The sequence below is a fragment of the Corylus avellana genome, chromosome ca5 (assembly GCF_901000735.1).
Source record: "Corylus avellana chromosome ca5, CavTom2PMs-1.0".
Lineage (NCBI taxonomy): Eukaryota > Viridiplantae > Streptophyta > Magnoliopsida > Fagales > Betulaceae > Corylus > Corylus avellana.
In genome coordinates this window covers 31392433-31415927 of record NC_081545.1, presented here as the reverse complement: position 1 = coordinate 31415927, position 23495 = coordinate 31392433, and the positions used below count along the sequence as shown (strand labels likewise).

Here is a 23495-nt window from a genome sequence, read left to right as displayed (position 1 = left end):
AAAGTTGATAAATTTTGGATGGATAAGAAGATCGATGAGGGGGATTGAAATTGAAACTGAAATTGAAAGAGCAGAAAAAACTTGGTTTTCACTGAGTCACTCACAAAGTGTCTGGTACTTGTCAATTGTTAGCTGTGGTACGAAGGATGATTACGAAATGGCCACGAGGGGGTAACGTGCAGTATATATGGACATAGTTGCTATTGTTGTTTGCTGCAAAAGAGGGAGCCCCACAATAGATTAAGTTCCACCCGCATTGTGGCCAAGCAGGCACCGGATCACATGGGTTTTGGTACCCCTTTGTAACATGAGGTTACCTAATGTGGGCTGGATGGAAGGGGAGGAAGATTTAAATATACAAAGTGAGAATGAAAGAAACAAGAGCAAAGACAAGCACTGGAGCATCAAACAAAAGGCAATGGGGACCTTCACACATGGGGTGGGGGTTCTTCAGCTTCTGCACTACTACTGGATCCAACCAAAAGCTGAGAATCTTTTGCCAAATGTTGGTTGGAACCACACACTTTGGGCAAACCCCTCATGCTAGCTAGCTACCTCATTTCATTAATTCTAATTAATCTTTCTCATTTGCTTACCATTCTGGTAAGGATATATATATATATATGAGTTCCAAAGAAGCAAATTCATGAATGTATAACTGCCTTAATTTATTGGATTACTAAAACGATGAAGAATGGAGTTTTCAGTTACCACTTATCTCAAAATTTTAAGTGGTTTTAAAGAGTTTTATGTTAGAGAGAGATCTCACTTAGGGAATCCATCAAAAGCATATTAATATACATATTTGAACATCATTCTAATCAAAAAGCTCAACCTAATGAACACATATAAGAGTTGTACCAATTGCGGGCCACCAAACGCAACTTTTCTCTAAGGGCATATAATCGTTCAAGCAGACTATAACTTTTATAATAATTTGTTGGAGAGAGAATCACTTAGGAAGTCTACCAAGAATAGCTTAATATACATATTTGGATACAATTCTAATCTAAAAGTTAAGTTAATAGGGAGTCCATTTAGGTACATTAACTTCTCACTTTTTTTTTTTTTTTTCTTAACGTGGGACACAACACTCACTCATGACAGTTCAAATTCAAGACTTATACTTTGATATCACGTTAAATCACCTTTATCCCAATTAATGAAATGAATATAATTAATTATTGGAATCATGTCCAAATATCAAGCATTAATTTCGTAGAATGCTTTAACCACTATATATGCTAAGACTTGGTAAAGTATGTGTTTATGGCATACGATCGCCTAGCATGCAACAAATTGGAATAATGAATCACATTTAGAAGAAAGGTGAAGAGGTTATTGAAAGAAGCATGAAGTCTTTGGTCATGAGTGATGAGTGATGAGCCAATGATCGATTTCCTGCATGCCGCTTTCAAGGGATAGACGAGGGTTCAATAAAGACGGCAGGATAGAAATTGATCACTACGCTTCCATATATCCTTGAATGATTGGGGTATGCCCAACTTGTTGAGTAAGTCAAAATTGCAACTGTGACCTTGGATTAATGGGTCATATATATTATAAAGATTCATCATGTATATCGATGGGTGTATGTTAAGTTAAGCAATGGTGACAATCTTTGTCTTTTCTATATTTTATGCTTTGGTTTGGTTTATCCATCCAAAAACACTACACTTTGGTTTTTTTTTTTTTTTTTTAGTTTAAAAAGGAGGAGATCGAGATAATAATAAGAAAATTTTACAACTTAAGGATGACAATTTGTATTCGCTTGTTGGGTTCAAGGTTTATTTATAAGATTATATAAGTTAACTCTAATTCGACCAATTTAATTAAACAGGTTAAACCTTTCAATCTTAACCCTTTAATTTTGTATTGGATTCGCGAATCATGTCAAAAATTGCATATTATTATGGTGCGTGTCGAGTTTGAGTTCTGTCGATACATGAATATAAAATAATATAAGTCAATCATAACTTGATTCGCCCATTTAATTGAATAGGTCAAATTCTCCTTAATCATTATCCTTTAATTTCTTGCTAAAAACTATCAACCCTATTGCACCACCCTGTTGGTGTAGGACTTTAGTATTGGGACAAGCCTGTTTCACATGCCTCTTACTCCTTAAAAAAATGGCAGAACTCAGAAGTAAGAGGAGATCCCTAGTTGCAAGGGATCCCTGTCCTGGGTGAAAAATGAATAAATAGGAGAGCACATGTGAATTAATATTGGAACAAGGCAGGTAAGTAGAGCCATAACTGTGGGTCGTGTAACAGTGAGCATCTATGGACCAGCACACGTGAGTTCGCCCCTGCCAAAATGGCAGTACTCTGAGTCTGCAGTGAAAATAAATATAGGGAGGGAGGGATGGAGGATTATAAAAACTATTACGCCGTGAATGCGTAATCTTTGGTGTCGTCCAAATTGCTGTGTTACCACTTACCAGTCTCTGACGTGAGTGCATGTACCGGTACGTGCACGATCTCACTTCTACACACAACTCTCGCAATTGCATTTGGCTCTGTGCTTTTCAAACTGAAAGAGACAAGATTGACACCAAGCTCAAACTGTAAATTCAACTTCCATACCATACGTGTCCTGCCCGGTGTCTATGAATTTATGTGCCTCCCCTCCTAATTAACGTTGTCAAACAAGACACTATAGATTTAAATTAAATCAAGTTAATTAAATAAATTAACCTTGTCATATTTATGGCTGCCACTTGAGTGAATCGTTCGAGGGGAAACTTTTAATGCATGAGCTCAGATGAGATGGACATCCGACTTTCCACGCTTGTGTGGTAGGAGAGGGACCCTTAAATGCAATTGGTATGCCCCAATAAACATATGGGTATTGTTCAAACCCGAACAGAAAGTGAAAGCCTCTGTTCCTTACTCCTTTCCCTATGCAATAATTAGAAAAATAAAATTATATATATATATATATATATATAATCGAGGGGGCTACAGCCTACATCAGCGTGTCACTCCAAAGTGAATGTGAAAGACATTGAAATGACGCTGTCTCACAGTTAATGTATGCATGGTTAGGATGTCAGTGAGCACTGATGCCTTCTGGGTTTTGCATTCTATTCCAGGTTACTTTGGAAGGTTAAAATGAGATTTAAAAAGAAAAAAGAAAAAAAAGAATGGCTAGATCATATATAGCTGAGTTGTGTGTGTAAATCCTTTTTGATTTTTAAAATATATTTTTTACTTTATTGAAAAAAAAAAAAGAAGAAGAAAAAGAATGGCGATAACCAGTAGTAGAAGTGGGAGGAGGTCATAGGAAGAGACAAAAGGAAAGGGACGCGAAAATATCAGAGAAAAAGAGAGAGAGAGAAAAGGAGGGACGACAAATCAATCAATTCTGTGAATAAAACAGGTGCTCGTGGATAGACCTACCACACGTGCACTCAATCATCAAATGTGTTACGCTTTCTCTCTCTCTCTCTCTCGCAGGATAAAGACGTCAAGAACTAAAAAACAATGAAATAGACATCTTTTATGGGAAGCCAGAAAGGGGTCCTCTTCTTGTGCAGAGATAGTACTACAGTTCTGCGTATTTATTTATTTTCTTTTGAATGTGGCAACTGAGATTGTTATTCTCAAGAATCCTGATTCTCAATAAATTCAATCCTTTTAGGCAACCCTTTCAAGGCTTTTTTTTTTTTTTTTGCTTTTTTAAAAAATAAAATAAATAATTTTAAAAATTAAATATTATTTTTATTTAACGTTATATTACAGTCAAAAAAAAATTAAAAAAATAATGTTACACTTACTTTCACTTGCTCTGCAATTTTTTTTTTCTTTTTTTTTTCTTTTTTTTTTTATCTGTTTTCACGTAATGGTACATAAATATTAAAGGGCAGTAGGTTTGGTTCTTCTTCTATAATAGCGACAAGTCCTTCTTAAAGCATCTTATTAATATTATGCATTTTATCAAATAAAAAGAATTATTTTCCACTTTACTATTTATTTTTTCAATATAAACTTGGGGAGTAGTTTGGGCCACCATTTGACCACACCCTCAATACAGGTATATCATTTGTGATACTTTTTAAAGCCAAGGCAGTCATTTAACCACAAATACTAAAAAACTAAGCAGCCTTAAAAACTTGGGAAAATTTTCTTAAATTATCACCCAATTAATAATGTTTTATTGTTTCTCCTAAATTTTTAAATGAGACAATGTTCTTTCAAACTATCAAAAATTTATCCCAAATTTAATAATGAGCGTTACATGAGAGTGAGTAAAAAACTAAGAGTATGTATAGCATTACTCAAATAAAAATAAAAGCTGATCAAAATTGAACACATCCAAAGGTTCGAACCTTGTGTGAGTCGGAGTCAATCAACCCAGAGAAAGAGGTAAGGTGGAGAGACCACCAACTTCTCTGGGATAGAGATTCCTAACAATTTTTTTGTTTGAATTGCTAGCAATTTTAGTAATTCGAACAGTAAATGTAAGAAAGTTAATATGAAATCCACTCGCTCAAGCAAAAATTGGGTGCTTGCCCACTTGTTTAGGCAAGTAAACTCCATATAAATTCTCTCACATTTACTATTTGAATTGCTAACTCTTCAGATAACAAAATTACTAAAGATTCAGATCTAGCTTCTCGGTGCAAATAACCGATAAACATTTTGGTTAGTTCAAATTTTCATTAAACAAAATTTAGATTCCTGCATTTATGAAACTGGGCTCTAATAAAGTGTTTTTTTAGGGGCATGCAACTTCACCGTTTTTTTTTTTTTTTTTTTTGACATGTTCACATAAAGGAAGTGGGAGGGGAGAGTCGAACTAGTAACCTTCGCTTCATTAAGTGTGGTCCACAGCCGATTGAGTTACTCTTGGAGATCAACTTCGCAGTTGCAAAGTCAACAATGTCACTTAGCAATTGAAGCAATTTTTTTTAGGAAAGATACGATTTTTTTTCTTATAAACAAAAAAGACTTCCAACCCTAGCCAATAAAAATTACACCGTCCTTAACACAAAAAAAAAAAAAAAAAAAAATTACACAGCGTGGACATTGGTTCAAGACTTCAAGGCTTGAAGCAAGAAAACAAAAAGAATATGAAGAGACCTAAGAAAAAGAGGGCAAAATCTTACTTCTATTGGACATGACAAAAGAGATAGAGTCAACCTAACCTATGAAAAACGTCAACGTTCACTAGGTTTGGGGCCTTTGGGCGAGTGATTAATGTTTTTTGGGTGGTATATTTTTTTGTTTTCTATTTGAAAAATTATTTTGAGTGATTATAAGTGTTTTGTGAGAAGGGGAGGACCCATTTATAGACCAAGCTAGGAGGGTGCCTTGGCTATCAAATTTTCTTTTACATGTTTTTATTTAGTTGTGTTTGTATTTTTAGACTTATAAATTAGATTTGACATCTACCAAAACAAATTGACCATTCATTCCTACTTTAATTATTTGTGAATGTTTTTATCTTGAAAACATAAAACAAAAACAAAAAAAGAAGAGAATTTTAACAAGTAACGTTAGTATAATCTTTTTATCCTCTCAAAATTGATATGACTTAATGATAATTTTAAAAGATACATCAACTTTGAGAGCGATAAAAAGATGGTCCCCAAATAAAGCAAAATTCTCGGCCTTATATGGTTGAGGATAAAAAAAGGAAAAAGATAGGTAGGAGGTTGATGATCAGGGGCTAAGATGACATCCACTTTAACGAAATGATTTAGAAAGAAGACAAAGAAACATGAATTGACCCAGTGAGGGGAGGGACAGTATCTCATACTGGTGTGAGAAATGGATCTTTTGCACTATGGCTTGATGCAATTTGCATTTTGCTAAAGACAATTAATCAACTGCACATGCATTTATTTGTAAATGCCCCACACAAATATACATTTATTTGTGTATGCATATATATATATAGAGAGAGAGAGAGATCAATGATTAACAGGAAATAATGCAAGGGAGAAGGAAAGGACTGAGTTGTGCAGAAAAAAGCACAAGAGAACAAAATCGAGGCCCTCGTGCAACTACTGGATGTTTCGATGTACATTTCAACTTTATTATTATAATTATTATGAATATCAATGAGGCAAAAGCAAAGGGCATCAGCTGCATGTGTGCGTGTGGGTAGACATTCCCCCTCCTCTCTTCTGCCCCCTCCCCCTATATGCAAATTTGCAAATGCCCCTTCCCTTCCTTCTTCACCCTTCACACTACTCTCTCTCTCTCTCTCTCCACACTTATTAATTATAAGTAACCTTTTCTGGCCTACCGTATGTATCCCTTCTGAAGTTCCGTGCATCTCCTTCATCCACTTAAGTCCTATCATTCATTCACATATCCCTATCTTCTTGTTCTCTTTGCCTTGCTCTCTTTTTTATTTTTTATTTTTTTGGAGTTTATAGCTCGAATCAATAACTTAGTATGTCGGCAATATATATCCAAATTGTGTGATCCATTTTAATTTAATACTTTAACATTTTTGGGAGCCCTTTATGCCACTTTTCATGCAATAATGATGTCTACATATTGTGGTGCAATTACCCAACCTCCAATATCCCGTCCAGCATGTATCAAATTAGGTGGAAAGGAGATTCTTCCGTTTATGATTCTCGCATATATTTTTAAAAATGAACAAAATGTTTTTCAATCCTTAGGATAAATACTTTGTAAAAAATATACTTCCAACATCACATCAATGGCAACATTTTGCAATCGATGGCTTCTAGAAATGTGCATAGCTTACATGTTACTCATGGCTTGCATGTTCTTCACGAGATCAGTTTGGAATAAAATGTCAAGTACAAAAACAACAGTAATAGAGGAAGCTTTTTAAATTACTTGATCTAAATTGAATTGAATTTTCTTTTTTTTTTTAAAAAAAAAAAAAAGGGGGGGGTGGGGGGAAGGGAGAAATGGCAATTAATCTGCTCATCACTTCTAAATATTCGAAAGTGGGACTGCATCTTTTGTGTCAAATCCCTTTCTAAGGATCTCCTTATGGATCCACACATTGTTCGAGTCACCATCCAATCTGCCTTTTATGCCACTTGAAGACAACCCATCAGCTTCAAAAAAAGAAGTCAAAAAACAAAATAAGAGTAGAAGAGATAAACAGAAATTACAAGACAAAGGCTGTCTCATTACAATCATATACCATGTTGATTAGACTGATGATCATCATGTACACCTACTGTACGGAGCCGCCCAATTATCTGTAATATTTATCGTGTATGTTCACAATAACCCTTGTCTTTGATTGATTCCCAATGCAAAAAAAAAAGAAAAAAAAAAAGAAAAAGAAAAAAAAAAGCACTTGTTCAAGGGAAATTTGTTGTCTATTTGGTTAATTAATTTACAAAATTACCTCTATTTGTCATGTTTCAACACTTACTCTAGCCCAAGACAATTAAACTTTTCTTACCTCTTCCTTTTCCTCCTCGTTTCCTTATGAAGTTGTCCCAAGGGGTTTCTCTCTTCAAGAGCAAAACTTTCATTTTTGTCTAGATTTGTTTGCCTCTTTTGAGGTTTTATCCGCCTCTCATAAACCTTTATCTATCATCTCAGGTAATATATTATTCGCCTCTCATGAAACTTTATCCATTGTCTCAAGCGATCTATTTTTGATCTGTCAAAAAATGCGGCCTCATTCCCTCCACATCCACCTTACCACCTCCGGCCTGCAACCCATTACATTGCCCCCTCTTCCCATATTTGCCATAACTTTCAAAATTGGTTCTGACAAAACTCAATCGGTCATCTTCAATAAGTTCCTCCCCCAATGCACACTTCACCACCGTCATCACTAGTCTCCTTGTTCCCGTCACTACATCCCTCGCATCCTTGCCATCTCAGTTGTTGGTGGTGTTTTTTTTTTTTTTTCTATACTTTTCTATTTTTGCAGCCCTTTTTTTTTTTTTCCTACCAACGTCCGAGTATATGGTTAAAGAATATTTCAAAGGTCATGTCTCTATTTGCGTCCTTTACATTGAAGGTTTGAGTAGCATTGAAGAGTATCGCGACAGTCATGCCCATGCTTACACCTTGTCTAACCGTCTTAAGTGGCGGCCACTTTTTTTAGTGTTCGTGCCAACAATTCATAAGGCCACGTCATTCATTAGATACAATTTTTTTTATTTATTTATTTACTTTGGTTGTTTTAGAGCATATTAATGGATTCACCAACCATTTTTCTTGTTTGTAGTTCTTCTCTAATGTACTTGATAAAAAAAAAAAGTTTGGCTATATCTAAAAGTTTCAATTGCCTGCCCTGTGTGGCATACCTCTTCTATGTGCTTTTCCTCGTGTCAGGAACTTTAAGGGGGGCACCCATAGACCCAGTTATGGGTGGGTTGGGGGATAAATTGTACTGTTGTGAAAAAAAAAAAAAAAAAAAAAAAGGAGGAAAAAAAGGTGAGGATGTATTTATTACTTCATTTTAGATAGTCAATCCATCGCACACACACCAATAAACAACTATAGTTGGTGTGTGTGAAAAGGGTTATTTTTTGCCATTAAATTAGTAAATACATCCCTATTCTTCTTCTTCCTCTAATTGTTTAATAAAAATAATATTTATTTATTTATTTTTTGTAAATAAAAATAATCTTTATTGATGTTGTTGCATGTTGCTAAAAAGAGAGATGATTAGGTACTCTTTTTTTAACTAAACTTGGGTTTACACTGTCTTTAAGGGGTAGGTTAATTGGCTGAAAATCGATCACCAATTCGAATTCTCCCTCCCCTTTTGTGTGAACATATAAAAAAAAAAAAAAAAAAAAACTTGAGTTTACACTATACATTTAATAAGTCTCATATATATTCATTGACAAAATGTTTCGAAAACAAATCCAATATGTTTAATATAATTATAGTTAAGGATATTTCGGGAAAAATTAAGGTTTTAGAGTTTTAGACGAATAGAAAACTCCAAATCTCCAATCATATTCAGTCAATTGATGTGACTAATAGAAAACTTTATTAGATAACACTTTTTTCTCTCTTCCAAATAAAAATATTAATCAACAATAAAAAAAATATTTACAAAACACTTAAAACTATTTTCACTCTTAAATTTTATCAAAATAATGATTTTTATTGTTAAAGTAATGATTAAGTAATTAAATGATCTCTTCCTATCGGCTTAAGGTTTTAAAATAACTGATAATTTAACATAGTATCAAAGTCAAATGTCAAATCAGTCCCTATTTAAATTAAATATTTCACATGTTGCGTCTCACCTATTAAAAGAGAATTTGAGTCCATGTGTTGAGCTTAAACTTTTGCTTTTGTGATAACTGGTAATTTAGCATCTATATTTTATTTTCTGTTTTTAAGTTAAAGATATTAAACAAACTCTCAAAAAATATAAAACATTATACAAATATTTATATAGGAAAAAAAAAAAAAAAAAAAAAAAAAAGCAGCCCCAAGACACGAACAAACATACTCAGGAATCAATTTTCGAACTCTTGAACAAAAATTTTCGTTTAAACAAAAATTCTCGAGGCCTGAATGCACGGAAAAGTTGATTTATCATTATTATTATTATGTTTTTGGAGTAGGGTCTTATGGAATTTCGTTTCCTTCCTTTCAGAGTTTACCAGATAAAAGAGTCCAAAAAGTCAACAGCAGACTTCTATGAACATAGCCTCTGTAGGAATCACAGTGCACAGCTTCAAACTGCTACAAGGGCCAGACTAGGTTTCAAACCTGCTGTTTTAGAGTAGATATACAACTCTCTCTCTCTCTCTTCACTTATTCACACGCTAATCAAGTTTCTTTTGTAATTCCAATTAATTTCTAATTGGGTGTTTTGCATGTGCCTCCTCATTTAGATATACCTTTTTTTTTTACTCACTAGTTAAGGCCTTTCTCTAGCTTCATGAATATAGTAATGCCCAAGTCATTTGCTTGAAGCCAAGGAAAGAAAAAACACACACACCTCTTAGGGTTTGGGCTCACTAGCCCAATGAAGTGGGCCAGCTAACCGAGGCCCAAATAAGCCTAATAACGATACCCACGTGGCTACGAAGCGATATGGTGCACCTACAAAGTACTAGTTAACCTCTCATACTTGAGTCAAACTCTAATTCCAACTCGACTGGCGATGTTTCAGAACCGATAAAAAAGTGTCATAATTCACTTTGAAACTTTAACATTCATGTGACATTTAACGCCGCCTAAGCTATGGACGTTATTGAAAAAACACTACCTTGCTAGAGCTATTGGCTAAACATCATAGGCAATTCATGTACGACTTAATTAAAAGACTATATTTAACTAGACTATGTAGATCGAGAGTTTTCTGAATAAAAGTATGAATTCAATCTCTTGATGATTAGATCGGTCGTTCTTTCACTTCTAGGGTTCCTTACGGATTAACTTAGACATTAAAAATATTTTCGTCGGCACATTCGACAAGCCTTTATATTTACTATTTTCTTTTTCTTTTATTCTTTTTTTTTTGAAAGATATTTTCTTTTCTTATAATAGGTATAACAGGGTTATTCCTTCTTTGTCTAGGCAGAGGTGATTTCAGTATCATTAAAAAAACAAAAACAAAAATCATTTTCTCGAAAACACCAACATTCATTATAAAGAATTTTTAGGTGTAGACATTTTACAATATCTGCCAAATTTAACTGCCTTCCAACCGCCTCAAATCCCACCCCCGGCGGCCCCACACACGCACAAACAAAGCCCAGTCTCTCTTTCTCTTTGTCAAAGATAAGTTAAAAACGTTGGGAAGTTTGATGGATAATAATATTTTATCTAGATTTTCTACCTTCTCTTTTGTGATTTCAACTACAAAATGTTCAGTCAATTGGCATCTTCAGTAAAAACTTTGCAAAATAAATAAAAAATAAAAAATAAAAAACAATTTTGTCATTTAATTTTCTGAATGTGCTTCATTTACTTTGAGGTCTTAGAATAGGGTCCCTCCTTGTAGGGTGAATGGTTTGGACTATGTGGCCTCTCTCTCTCTCTCTCTGTGTCTCTCTCTCTCTCCATCCAGTGGTGAGACCCATTATATATATGTACACTTGTGGCTAACTGAAACTATAGGAGCCCATACCATTTACAGTTCTTTGTGAAGTGCGGTGGAGCTTCTTGGGAGCATCAATGGCTGTTTTCATGGTGGTTCTTGGGGTGCTCTTGGTGCTCTGTATCTGCTCTGCTTTGTTGAGATGGAATGAGGTGAGGTACAGGAAGAAAGGTTTGCCTCCAGGAACAATGGGTTGGCCTGTATTCGGTGAGACCACCGAGTTTCTAAAACAAGGTCCAAGCTTCATGAAAAACCAGAGAGCAAGGTGATTCTTTTTACTTCAATTGGGTCTTCTTCTTGGTTGGATGTTACAGGGTATCTCTGTTTCTGTCTTGCATTATTGGTCAGAAACCTTTTGGTTTACTTTATTGTCTGTACTTTCTACCCTATGTTTTTGGCCAGTTACTGCTTCTTATATTCAACTAGTTAGTTTTATGCTTAAAGCTGACCTCTGCATGCCCTACTTATTTGTTAGTATAATTGAGCTTTTGGGTTACTGTAGCTTCGACTAACCCTTTGCAAATCTCATTAAGAAACTAACAATACCTTGCTTTCCTTCTGTTTGAAAGATGGCCTTAAAGCATTTAATCAAACTTTGTTTTTATAACTATATGACAAAAACATCCCTCTTCACACTTGTTTGAGTTATTGTAGTTGAGTAGGATGTTCTAGTTACTTTGTGATTTATCCTAGAAAAATAAATCTCATACAGTTTTGTTCATGTATTTTTCTCTTTTAATAACAGATATGGCAGTTTTTTCAAGTCCCACATACTAGGCTGCCCTACCATTGTATCCATGGAACCAGAGGTGAACAGGTACATCCTGATGAATGAGGCAAAAGGCCTTGTTCCTGGCTACCCCCAGTCCATGCTGGATATCTTAGGGAAATGCAACATTGCAGCAGTTCATGGCTCCACCCACAAGTACATGAGAGGGGCATTGCTTGCCCTCATTAGCCCCGCCTTGATCAGAGAACAGCTTTTGCCAAAGATTGATGAATTCATGAGAACCCACCTTAGCAACTGGGATAACCAAATCATTAATATTCAAGAAAAGACCAAAGAGGTTTGTGTCATAGCCACAATCCTAATTCCTCAACACAAGGCAGTTTCATAAAGTTCTAACCTTTTTCTTTTTCTCTGTTTCTGCAGATGGCTCTTCTCTCATCCCTTAAGCAGATTGCTGGTATTGAATCATGCTCAATAACGCAACCTTTCATGACTGAGTTCTTTAAGCTAGTTTTAGGGACACTTTCATTGCCTATTGACCTTCCTGGAACAAATTATCGTCGCGGATTCCAGGTAAATTGCTCTTCATAGTATTTTTCTCATTCTATACAGAGTCTTGATTTCATGGAATTTTTAATTATAATTTACATGCTTCACCATGTTTTACAGGCGAGGAAAAATATTATAAGCATGTTGAGCCAGCTAATAGAGGAAAGAAGAGCTTCCCAAGAAACCCACCAAGATATGCTCGGTTGCCTTATGAGAAGTGATGAAAACAGACACAAACTAACTGATGAAGAAATCATTGATCAAATAATTACAATTTTGTATTCCGGTTATGAAACTGTTTCCACTACTACTATGATGGCCATCAAGTATCTCCATGATCATCCTAGAGTTCTTCAAGAACTCAGAGTGAGTTACAACATCCTACTTCGAAATGTTAATATATTCTAGTATGGCATGCTTGTGGTGCTGAATTAATTTTCAAAATTTTGTAGAAAGAACATTTGGCAATTAGAGACAGGAAGAACCCGGAGGATCCAATCGATTGGAATGATATAAAGTCCTTGAGGTTTACTCGTGCGGTGAGAAATTTGTGGCTTTCTTTGAATACATTATCCGGTTTTTCAATAAAATATACGAAGTTGAATAAAATTTCATTTGGGTTTGCTTTTTCTCATGCAGGTGATCTTCGAGACCTCAAGATTAGCCACAATTGTTAATGGTGTTTTAAGGAAAACCACGCAGGATATGGAGCTGAACGGTGAGTTAAAAAAGTTTGTCTTTTTTGTGCTAGCTTCTATAGTCTTTTTATGGGCTCAAGAAGCTGTTTTGCAGCTACCATCTCTGTTTCGCACTTTCGCAATAAATAAGTCTGAAACCTAGCATTTCCTGTCGATCTAGGCAGATAATTCTATTTAAGACTAATTAACAAAGTGGGGAACTTTTCTTTTGTTTATAGTATGTGTGCTTCTTCGCTCAAGGTGTGGTTAGTTAGTCAACATGTGGTTTAGAGAGTGATGTGTATATATATTTTTATTTTAGATTCCACCCTTGGTGTCAGTCAAAATGTATTGTTAAATATTAAGCCGCGTTGGTTTGTGTCATGTGCCGGTGCATACCAGATACGAGTTTTGAGTGTCCCGCGTTCCCAATTATTGATGTAGTAGCTCCATCTTGCGTCCTGTGCATGTGAACGTTTCTCTATCCATAATCAACTGTGGAGTTCAAAAAGCTAATTAAAGCTTTTTTCTCTGTTCAGGATTTGTGATTCCAAAGGGATGGAGAATATATGTTTATACGAGAGAGATTAATTATGATCCTTTTCTATACCCAGAACCATTCACCTTCAATCCGTGGAGATGGCTGGTAGGTGACTGTTTTACTTTTGCTTTATTTGCCTGCATTATTCATGGAAAAGTTCCTAATGGCCTAATTACCTATGACTGCAAAAAGCAGGATAAGAGCTTGGAGTCTCAAAATTACTTCTTGATATTTGGAGGGGGGAGCAGGCAGTGTCCTGGAAAGGAACTGGGAATAGCAGAAATTTCCACTTTCCTGCACTACTTCGTGACTAGATACAGGTAAATATAGTGGTTTACCTATTTGTGTCAGGTGAAAACTGCAGTAAAAAGGTAAATAACTTACACAAATGTAATTTTTTTTTTCTTTCATTGCAGGTGGGAAGAGATTGGGGGTGATAAACTAATGAAATTTCCAAGAGTTGAAGCACCAAATGGGCTACATATTAGAGTCTCGTCTTACTAAATTAACTCACATATGTATTGTACAGAAGCAAGACAGCATATAAAAGAGAGATGATTGCACAATAATGTTCTAACAGGCTAGAAATTAATGAAACCGAGAGTTTCCATTTCTTGGCTAATTAATATTGCTCTCAAATCTGCCTTTGCTCTCAAGGACCAATCTCCCTGACCTTTGCATGCCTTCATTACCATCATCACTTCACTTCCAAACGAGAGTTTAAATAAAGAGAAATATGGAAACTATAACTAACAAATATATAAAAGTAGACAAGCTTTAAAGGCCCAGGGGCCTCAACCCTTCATTCATATTGGAGTTGGGCCATTTCTATGCTTCTCATCCTATGTAAAGTGTTGAAGCATGGGCCAATAAGAACATCCTCATCAAAGCTTTTATATTGCACTTTGCCATCTATCTGGGTTTGAAACCAAGGAACAATATATAAAAGAACAGAGCAATCCCAAACTGAATGGCCAATTCCCTGCTTTTGGAGCAACCAAACTACATAGAAAGCTTTCTCTTTGTCGCCCAAAGAGGTGGCAAACATGCAAGAATGTGGAATTCTAGATATGGATCTATTAATTTTCCCTTACCCAAACACGACCATATGATAGAATTCAAGTGGGCTTTAAGGAGAAAGTATGTTTAAGAACTCTTATTCAATTTACGACATAAACAATATGCTGAAAATCCAACCATAATTTCTCCTTGAATAGGAATCTTGAATAATTCATAAATATAATAATAATTTATTACTTATTTCAATTTCTTCTTTATTTAAGACATAGATGTTGTGCATCACTTGAACATTCATAATCATTTTAAAATATAATATTTTTCTCAATTTAATTATTTTTCTCTCTACGTCAGCTTTTCTTTTTTGGGTTGATAAAATTTTCATGCATTGAAAAAAAAAAAAAAAGGATTAATTACTTTTTCAATATACGTGGTTTATCCTGAAATCAAACTACCCTTCAATTGTAAAAAGTACCATAGATAGTACTTGTGAATATCTAATAAATGCAGTTAGTCCTAACCAATAATTTAATAGTGTGATATGTCAAACCAATTAGCAACTACCATGTGTCTCACATGAAACAATCAAGTTATGCATTTGTGAATTATTGCGCAAGTCTTCAAATATTTGCATCTGGTTATGATTAAAGATTCAAAAAGTGTGATTGAAAAATAACGATTTTAAAATGTGCGATTTAGAAACGTAATTTTAAAAAACGCAATTAAGCTTTAGGCAAAATTACTATTTAACCTTTAAAATTGTAATTTAATTACCATTTAAAAATTGTGTTTTCAAAAAAATACTTCATTACTTACGATTTAAAAACGCATATGCATTTTCAAATTGCAATTTTTTAAAAAATTAATCCTAAACAATTTATTATTTACAATTTGATTTAAAATCACTTTTTTTTTAAAAATTTTAATTTTAATTTTTTATCAATGAAACCATCCGTGTCTTCTTAATTCAAGAGGCTCTTCCAGAGACAGGCCAATGACCAATGGGACCTTATTGCTGCCTGCTATTAATGTCAATGGCTCAGTTGCCAAGAGCGCGTTGAGGTTATTTTCTTGTTGGGTTTTACTTTTTAGGCTTTAGCCCATGGAAATGGACCAAATGGTAGGCAATTTACCACTTCAAAATCATGCTGAAAGATTTCCAGAATTTTGATAAAGGACAGTTGAAATGGTAGCCTCTAATTCCTCTGGCCCTCTCTCTCATCTGAAATTGCAGAGGGCGTCCAGTGCACTAAGAATATGCTCCATTAAGAACGCGTTTTATCTGCAATTTCGTACATTAAAAATGATATTTTAAACCAAATCATAATTAAAAATGTTATTTTAAACCAAATTGCAAAAAACATATAGTTTAAGAGTGCATTTTTAACATCTACACATGGCACGTCAAAACGGACAGAAATTTGTTACAAAATAGTTTGTAGTTAATTCATACAAACCTATCTAATAAAGTGACATATGTCTCATATCTATTAAAAAAAAAACATGTGAGAAACACATATTTTTTTAAAGACATAATTTTCCTTTAAACTGAGTTGAAAGGATTTTCTTCAACCTAATTTATAAAAGTGACATGTATCTATTGAACATGTGAAAAACACATGAGTTGACACATGTGTCAATTAAACATGTGCATCTCACATGTTAATAAAAAAAAGGGATACATATTACTTTTATAAACAAAGTCAAGAAATTCTTTCAACTCGGTTCGAAGAAAAACTCTTTCATTTTTTTAATAATACGTGTTTCTCACATGACACGAACACGTGTCGTATGAATTAGAAATTTTAGAACTGTCTTTTGATGGAGATAGAAAACTGAAATGGAAAGACTGGTTCAACGGATACCCGCGTGAATATTATTTCACTTTATGGAAAAGTTCATAGTTCATAGGATATGGAAAAGTTGTGTCTTTGACGGAGAATTGAAAACTGAAATGGAAAGACTGGTTCAACGGATACCGCCGTAAATATTATTTCACTTATTATGTTATTCTCCAACGTGAATATATATACAATAAAAGAAAATAAATTGAATTGAGCTATTTACGCTATAGTTCGAACAACATATTGCTTAATCATTTAATTAATATTTTAACTATTATTCTTGTATATATGTGTCTCTAAACTTAAGAGGCCAATAAAAGAAAAAAAATTCCAACTCAAGATCTCGAGATAGATTTATTTAAACAGATAAATTTTATATAGACCATTTCACAAACTGTCAAATTTAAACAATAAATTATTAGAGATCCGAATTCCTTAATGTTGACCATTTCACAAACCGTCAAATTTAAACAACAAATTATTAGAGGTCCGAATCCGTTAATAATCTGCCATGGGTAGGCAACCTAATGTAGTGCCAAGGGTAGGCAACCTAATGTAGTGACAAGGTGCCAACCCAATGAGTGCTCCCAGGCCTGGCATATTATAGCATATGCCCCCAGTGCTGCAGTCATGTATAAATATTGACTAACAATCCGTTGGAAAGTGTCAAACACGTTTTCCGTAGAAAAATCCCCCTATTTCGTTTTCCTGTGACCAGGGAATTGGGGGTCCATTTGCAAGCCCAATTCTCATTTTCATATTTCTCTACTTTTTTGTTTTGGAACCTCTCCTATTAAATTTATTATTGTCTTTCAAGTATGTAATTTTCAAAATTACCTTCCTTAATTCAAACTCTGAAAAAGTGAGTGAAAAAAAATATTAATCTTTATAGAATCTCATAATAAATCAAAAGGATAAAAAGAAAGATAGGAAAGACAGAGAGAATTAAGGGTTGAATAATTTTAAATACAAATAAATTCCTTAAATTAGGATTAACAAATCCCTTAATTTATAAAATACAAATATCAACATGGATTTCTATTCTTATCAGCTTTCAAAGTAGTAAATAAGTTTTAAAAAAAGTAATTAAAATTATTTTCGTGATCTCAAAAAATCCTTTGCATTTAAATGGAAGTACATTGAGAGGGGATCACGTGACGTGACCAGCCAGGGCTCCCCAATATAACGGCGAGATTAACGCAAAAGAGAAGAGAAAGCTTTTACTCTCCCAAACAAACCAATACACGTGTTAACTTCCTGATCCCACACGCTTTCTTTATCACTCCTCCCCATTCCCTCCGCATAAAAAGATTCAAAACCACCTCCTTTGTCGGTGTTATTCTCTCTGCACTTCTTTTTCTCTCGTGACGTGTCTCCCTCCAACTGAAAATCAGATTAATTAGGAATTTTTTTTTTTTTAAAAAAAAAAAAATTAGTTAATGCCATATACCGTTTGAGCACATATTTGCTCCTTAAATTGAGCAATTGTAGACTGCAAATTTCTTATTCATGTTGTCCCTATTTATGTTTTAAATCCATTAAAAGGAAAAGAGATCTAGCATTCGTAGGAATAACTTAGAGCATTTTTAACGGAAGAGCCATATTTTTATATAAAATGACTTCTCAAAATTTACTTTTATCTAATTTAGTTAAGCTATTTTTAAATGTCTCTATTCTATTAAAATATTATTAAACGTAAAAAAAGTTTTAGGAAAAATGGGAAAAATAAAACATGCAGAGAAAAAGTAGGAAAAGATTTGGAAAAAAAGAGAAAACAGGTAAGAAAAACAATGAAAAATAAAATAGCCCACTTGAAAAGTGCTGCTATAGTTAGCCTTTTTTTTGTTAGCTCTTCCAATCAAATATCTATTTTACTTTTTTTTTTTTTTTTGCTAATCTAATGTATGGAGTTTTTAAACATTTGAATAGTTATTTTAGATAAAGTAACATTTGACTATTCCATTAAGAATGCTCTTCCATTTGGCTATTTTAGATAATGCCAGATTTTGTCCATTCAAAGGTGATATGCTTTTAAAATTATACCATTATATCAAGATTTAATAATAATTTATTTTAAATTTAATGATAATTTATATTTAAAGGAATAAAAAAGGAACAAAAGTCTTAATGCAGCATTAAGTATATTATAAATACGAAGGGTTAGAATTTACATTTACTTAAAAACACGTTGACCTTTAATCTAGAGGAAGTAAAGTAAAGAACAAAGTATTTAATTTAACAGTGACAGATCATTACTATTTGACCCCCCACATGTACCGTATTGGACCAATGCCACCTTTCCTAATTACCCTTTGCTTCTCATTTTACCTTCTTTTTTTTTTTTTAAAGCAATCACTTTATAGTGCGATTGATATTGCTGTTTTATAGACAAAAAAAAGTATAATTTTAAAACAAATAACAGAAAATGAACTATTTGGGGATTGATTTTTTAAAAAATTACAATTTAAAAAAATAAAAAAATTAGAATCTATAAAGTATAATTTTAAACTAAATAACAGAAAAATGAACTATTTGGGGATTGATTTTTAAAAAAATTATAATTTAAAAAAGTAAAAAAAATTAGAGTCTATAAAGTATAATTTTAAACCAAATGACAGAAAAATGAACTATTTGGGGATTGAATTTTTTAAAAATTATAATTTAAAAACCTAAAAAATATGAGTTTTCAAATAGTAAATATGAATGTAATTTTTGAAAATGTGCAATTTTAAAAATTAAATTTTTTTTTTTTTTTTAAAACGCTTGATTACGTTTTTAAAATCACACTTTTAAATTGTAAATTTTTAAATTATTATTTTTTAATCATACTTTATAAAATCGTAAACTCAACGGAGCTTAACCATCAAAATTAAATCAAACCGGTTGAATCATAGGGAGTTCTGTTGTCACAAGACTTACAATTGATCATGGAGACAACTTCTGTTTAACCAAAGAAACCCAATCTCTATCTCGCTGTCGCGCTGTCATTGGTTGTTTGCACGAGCACCGGCAGCCTTTGAACAAGTCATAAAAGTAAAACCTTAAACATTCGGACGCGTCTCCATTTAACCCTCCACTCGTGCCGATCTCCGCGGACTCGCACGTGCCAACGCCTACTCCACTATTATATTCCCACACAAAGTCTCCCTCTCTCACCCTTCAAAACCACCCCCCCACCTCTTCACACTCTTCAACTCTTTCTCAAACTCTCTCCCTCTCTCTCTCCCTCTTTCTCTCTCTGCAATGGCTTCCACTGAAGCTTCCGTCGCCCCAACCCCGTTGCTGAAGGATGAACTTGACATTGTGATCCCCACCATCAGGAACCTGGACTTCCTTGAGATGTGGAGGCCATTCTTCCAGCCTTACCACCTCATCATCGTCCAAGATGGTGACCCTTCAAAGACCATCAACGTCCCTGAAGGCTTCGACTACGAGCTCTACAACCGCAACGACATCAACAGGATTCTGGGTCCCAAGGCCTCCTGCATTTCATTCAAGGACTCTGCTTGCCGCTGCTTTGGCTACATGGTCTCCAAGAAGAAGTATATCTTCACAATTGACGATGACTGCTTTGTAAGTTCTTTGATTTATGCTGTTTTGCATCTCGATTTTTGTTTCTCGTGTGAAAGTTTAGATCTTGCTCTGTTTTTAGGTTTGGATTTTACGATTTTTTGTTTCAGTTTTGTATCTATTTGGATGATTTGGTTTCTGGGTGTTGTTGATTCTGAATTTGTTTGTGTGCTCTGCTTGTTTTTGTGTTTAATTCGATCTTCCCTTTTGACACGATATTGTCTGCTAATTTTATTTTTGTGCGTGGATCTAATCTTCATCGATTTCAATTTAGCTAAAATGTGTTTCTGATCTGCAATTTTGATTTTAAGCTTCAGATACGAACGAATTCTTCGCGTGCTTCAAAATTAATTAATATATGTGTTTGTCTATCATTCAGATCTGAATTCTTGTGCCAATCTGATTATTCAACAAATCTAAAAAAAAAATCTGATTTTCACAGCATTGGAATTGAATAGTCATCTCTAGTATTGTGTTGACCAAGTCCTGCTGAGGGATATTTCTCGCTCGGTAGTCTGGATTGATTTTTCCAAATTTTTTTTTTGGCCCTCATTGTGATAGTGACATTTGTAAGTTTGTCGGTAATGCTAGATTTTTAGCATGTTTAAGCCCTTTTTCCAATCTATATTAAACAACAAACTATTCTTATTCTGCGTTTGGTAGTGCATTTTTAAATTAAACCGCATAAAGTGTATAGTTTGGGAGTGAAAATGTTAAAAAAATATGCTTTTTCAAATTGCAAGCAATCGATTTTTGAAATTGCCTTATACTTTCATGTGAGATTTGAAACTTCTTCACATGGATCTATCTTAACTTGGCTCTCTATCGACAGACTGTCGTCAACAATCTCAGAAGTGGAGTCAATCTATGCTTTTTGAATAATGAGTGAGATGTTGCTGTCATGATTGTATATATCTTTTTCTTAGATCTACAGCTGTGATTTATTTATTCATTATTGTATGATTGTACCCTGTTGTATTATTATATGCTCCTGGAAAGTTTTTTATTATAAGATGGATCTTCGCATATTCGCATTTTTTAATGAGATGTACCTAAAGAGATAATAGTAACTGCAAATTACCTAACTGCCCTGTTCCTTACACTAAAAAGGGTAAATACCATTCTGCTTCCCGCTTGTGCTTTGGTTGACCTTTGCAATGTTTGGGAACTTGCTGGTAATGCTATGACCATTTTCTTCATTTTGATCATTTGTTATGTCCAAAGAAATTTGATTCAAATTGTTTAAACTTGGGCATGCATCTTCCTAGCACATTGTTTCTTGGTTTGACGTTAAGAGTTTATCTTCTACTGACCTATCAAAAGATGTTTGTGTTTTTCTTTTACCTTAATCACCAAACTGATGTTGTGGTAATTTGTTGATGCTTAGGTTGCCAAAGACCCATCTGGAAAAGCAATCAATGCACTTGAGCAGCACATCAAGAACATCCTCTCCCCATCCACCCCTCATTTTTTCAATACCCTGTATGACCCTTACCGTGAAGGTGCTGACTTTGTTCGTGGATACCCTTTTAGTCTACGTGAAGGTGCCAAAACTGCTGTTTCTCATGGCCTCTGGCTCAACATACCAGATTATGATGCACCTACACAGCTTGTGAAGCCTCGCGAGAGGAACACTAGGTTAGCAGTTTATTCATTAACCAAAATGATTTGAAATTTCCCTTTGTAACATAATCCTAAGTGCTATGATTTTTTGTTTTTTTTTAAAGGTATGTGGATGCCGTTATGACAATTCCAAAGGGCACCTTGTTCCCCATGTGTGGAATGAATTTAACATTCGACCGTGAGCTTATCGGTCCTGCAATGTATTTTGGTCTCATGGGTGACGGTCAGCCTATTGGACGTTACGACGATATGTGGGCAGGCTGGTGCATGAAGGTCCCCTCTCATTCTCCTTTGATTCTCCTCTGATTACTCTCATAGTTTACCTTCTAGTTTCATATTTGTTTTCGATCTTTTCTAGCATTAGTCCTCCTTGCACATTTGAAAAGTTATGGAACATTAACAGATTTCTGATTGATGATTATTTAGGTGATATGTGACCATTTGGGATTGGGAGTCAAGACAGGGCTGCCGTACATCTGGCACAGCAAAGCGAGCAACCCATTCGTGAACCTGAAGAAGGAATACAAAGGCATCTTCTGGCAGGAGGAGATCATCCCATTCTTCCAATCAGCTGTTCTTCCAAAAGACTGCACCTCTGTTCAGAAGTGCTACCTTGAACTGTCCAAGCAGGTTAAGGAAAAGCTTGCTAAGGTCGACCCCTACTTCGACAAGCTGGCGGATGCCATGGTCACATGGATTGAAGCTTGGGATGAGCTAAACCCGGCTGGAGCTGGAGCTTCTGCTCCACTGCCCAATGGCCAAAAGGCCTAATTGCAATTTTGATAGAGAGCCAATGCCATCCATTATCTTACTATAGTTTTTGCGAACTGTCGGTAGTTTTAGTCGTTGTGATGTTTAATTATCGTATCTCTGGCCCATTTGGTTACCTCTTGGATTTGCAGATTGGCGGGTGTAATTTTATTTATTGACTTCATGCTATGTTATCCCAATGAGCTTAGAGCAATAAAATACTCCATTTGATTTATTTACCAGGAATTTCTAGCTATAATTGCTTGATTGATTGACAGTGATTACACTCCTGTCGGAAAACAAGTGTTTGTGGGTGGGACATGTTTTTTTCTTTTTCGTCTCCTGTGCTGTCAATATCATCATCAGCAACCTCTATAACTTACCAAGGATTTGAATTTTGAATTGGGAATAATCGAACTGTTGTGAGACGCCTGCAAGCACCTGGTCATTGCTCACTACTCATTAGATGGAATCATCAATCATGGATGTCGGTGATGTTGTTAACTACTGGAAAATGTATGACTTGTACATAAGAATCCTCAACTTTGTTAGTAGTAGTTTTATTTTTTCGTTTCTTTTAAAGATGAAATAGATAAGAGGCGTACAAAGTTGCAGTTAATCACATGTATGAAATTTGAGTAGATGATCATACTGAGTGAAATATGAAGCTCAACCTACCTAAGCTGAGGCTTGCGGCTTGCGCTGTAGGATTTTCATCGTAGATACCGGTTGCAAAGTTTTGCATATTTCCAGATTTTACTCTACGGAGAGAAAAAAAAAAGCAACTACGGAAAAACTACGCCGTTGCCGGGGATCGAACCCGGGTCACCCGCGTGACAGGCGGGAATACTTACCACTATACTACAACGACTTGTTGGATTGATGCTAATGACAAAATATATTTAAATACTATTAAAGTGATCCTCTTTTACAAACGGATGAAAAAGATGAATGTTATCAAACAACCTTAATTAAGAATTTGTATTTGGTGATATAAGTCTCGAATTGACAAGTACGAGTCTTAGAAGCTACTATTTCGTACAAAAATGTAAAAGGATAGAACTAAATTCAGGCCATCTCCCGTAAACTCCACTTAAATTATACTAGTATTGGGTAATGACTCTTAAAACTTTATAAACTTAATTAGATGAAATAAGCTT

The 23495-nt window shown here is 34.5% G+C and overlaps 2 protein-coding genes and 1 non-coding gene across 5 annotated transcripts; 2 read left to right on the top strand and 1 right to left on the bottom strand.

The window, feature by feature from the left end:
• The first annotated feature begins 11019 nt into the window (after nucleotides 1-11019).
• LOC132181229 (cytochrome P450 85A) lies at nucleotides 11020-14141 on the top strand. Of its 3 annotated transcripts, none has more exons than XM_059594351.1 (9): nucleotides 11024-11299; nucleotides 11780-12101; nucleotides 12188-12337; nucleotides 12434-12679; nucleotides 12766-12852; nucleotides 12953-13031; nucleotides 13530-13636; nucleotides 13724-13851; nucleotides 13948-14141. In XM_059594351.1, exons 1-9 carry the CDS (start codon nucleotides 11112-11114, stop codon nucleotides 14033-14035), a joined length of 1395 nt encoding a protein of 464 aa, XP_059450334.1. In that variant the 5' UTR covers nucleotides 11024-11111; the 3' UTR covers nucleotides 14036-14141. The 3 variants fall into 3 exon arrangements, with proteins under 3 accessions (XP_059450333.1, XP_059450334.1, XP_059450335.1); XM_059594352.1 differs by having other exon boundaries at nucleotides 11028-11299; nucleotides 13727-13851; XM_059594350.1 differs by having other exon boundaries at nucleotides 11020-11299; nucleotides 13530-13851.
• Nucleotides 14142-19544: 5403 nt separating this feature from the next.
• LOC132182574 (probable UDP-arabinopyranose mutase 2) lies at nucleotides 19545-22570 on the top strand. The gene is made up of 4 exons (XM_059595858.1): nucleotides 19545-19965; nucleotides 21350-21600; nucleotides 21690-21858; nucleotides 22012-22570. Exons 1-4 carry the CDS (start codon nucleotides 19636-19638, stop codon nucleotides 22354-22356), a joined length of 1095 nt encoding a protein of 364 aa, XP_059451841.1. The 5' UTR covers nucleotides 19545-19635; the 3' UTR covers nucleotides 22357-22570.
• Nucleotides 22571-23134: 564 nt separating this feature from the next.
• On the bottom strand, nucleotides 23135-23206 carry TRNAD-GUC (transfer RNA aspartic acid (anticodon GUC)). Its single transcript has one exon. It is a non-coding gene; the product is annotated as a tRNA-Asp (tRNA).
• Nucleotides 23207-23495: the final 289 nt, after the last annotated feature.

What these genes read in the sequence shown, in the direction of transcription:
- LOC132181229 (XM_059594350.1), top strand. Translation starts at nt 11,112, where the DNA reads ATGGCTGTTTTCATGGTGGTTCTTGGGGTGCTCTTGGTGCTCTGTATC. An exon ending in ATTATCGTCGCGGATTCCAG is followed by an intron (nt 12,338 to 12,433) that starts GTAAATTGCTCT and finishes CATGTTTTACAG; the next exon opens with GCGAGGAAAAATATTATAAG. An exon ending in GAGTTCTTCAAGAACTCAGA is followed by an intron (nt 12,680 to 12,765) that starts GTGAGTTACAAC and finishes AAAATTTTGTAG; the next exon opens with AAAGAACATTTGGCAATTAG.
- LOC132182574 (XM_059595858.1), top strand. Translation starts at nt 19,636, where the DNA reads ATGGCTTCCACTGAAGCTTCCGTCGCCCCAACCCCGTTGCTGAAGGAT. An exon ending in CCTCGCGAGAGGAACACTAG is followed by an intron (nt 21,601 to 21,689) that starts GTTAGCAGTTTA and finishes TTTTTTTTAAAG; the next exon opens with GTATGTGGATGCCGTTATGA. An exon ending in GGGCAGGCTGGTGCATGAAG is followed by an intron (nt 21,859 to 22,011) that starts GTCCCCTCTCAT and finishes ATGATTATTTAG; the next exon opens with GTGATATGTGACCATTTGGG.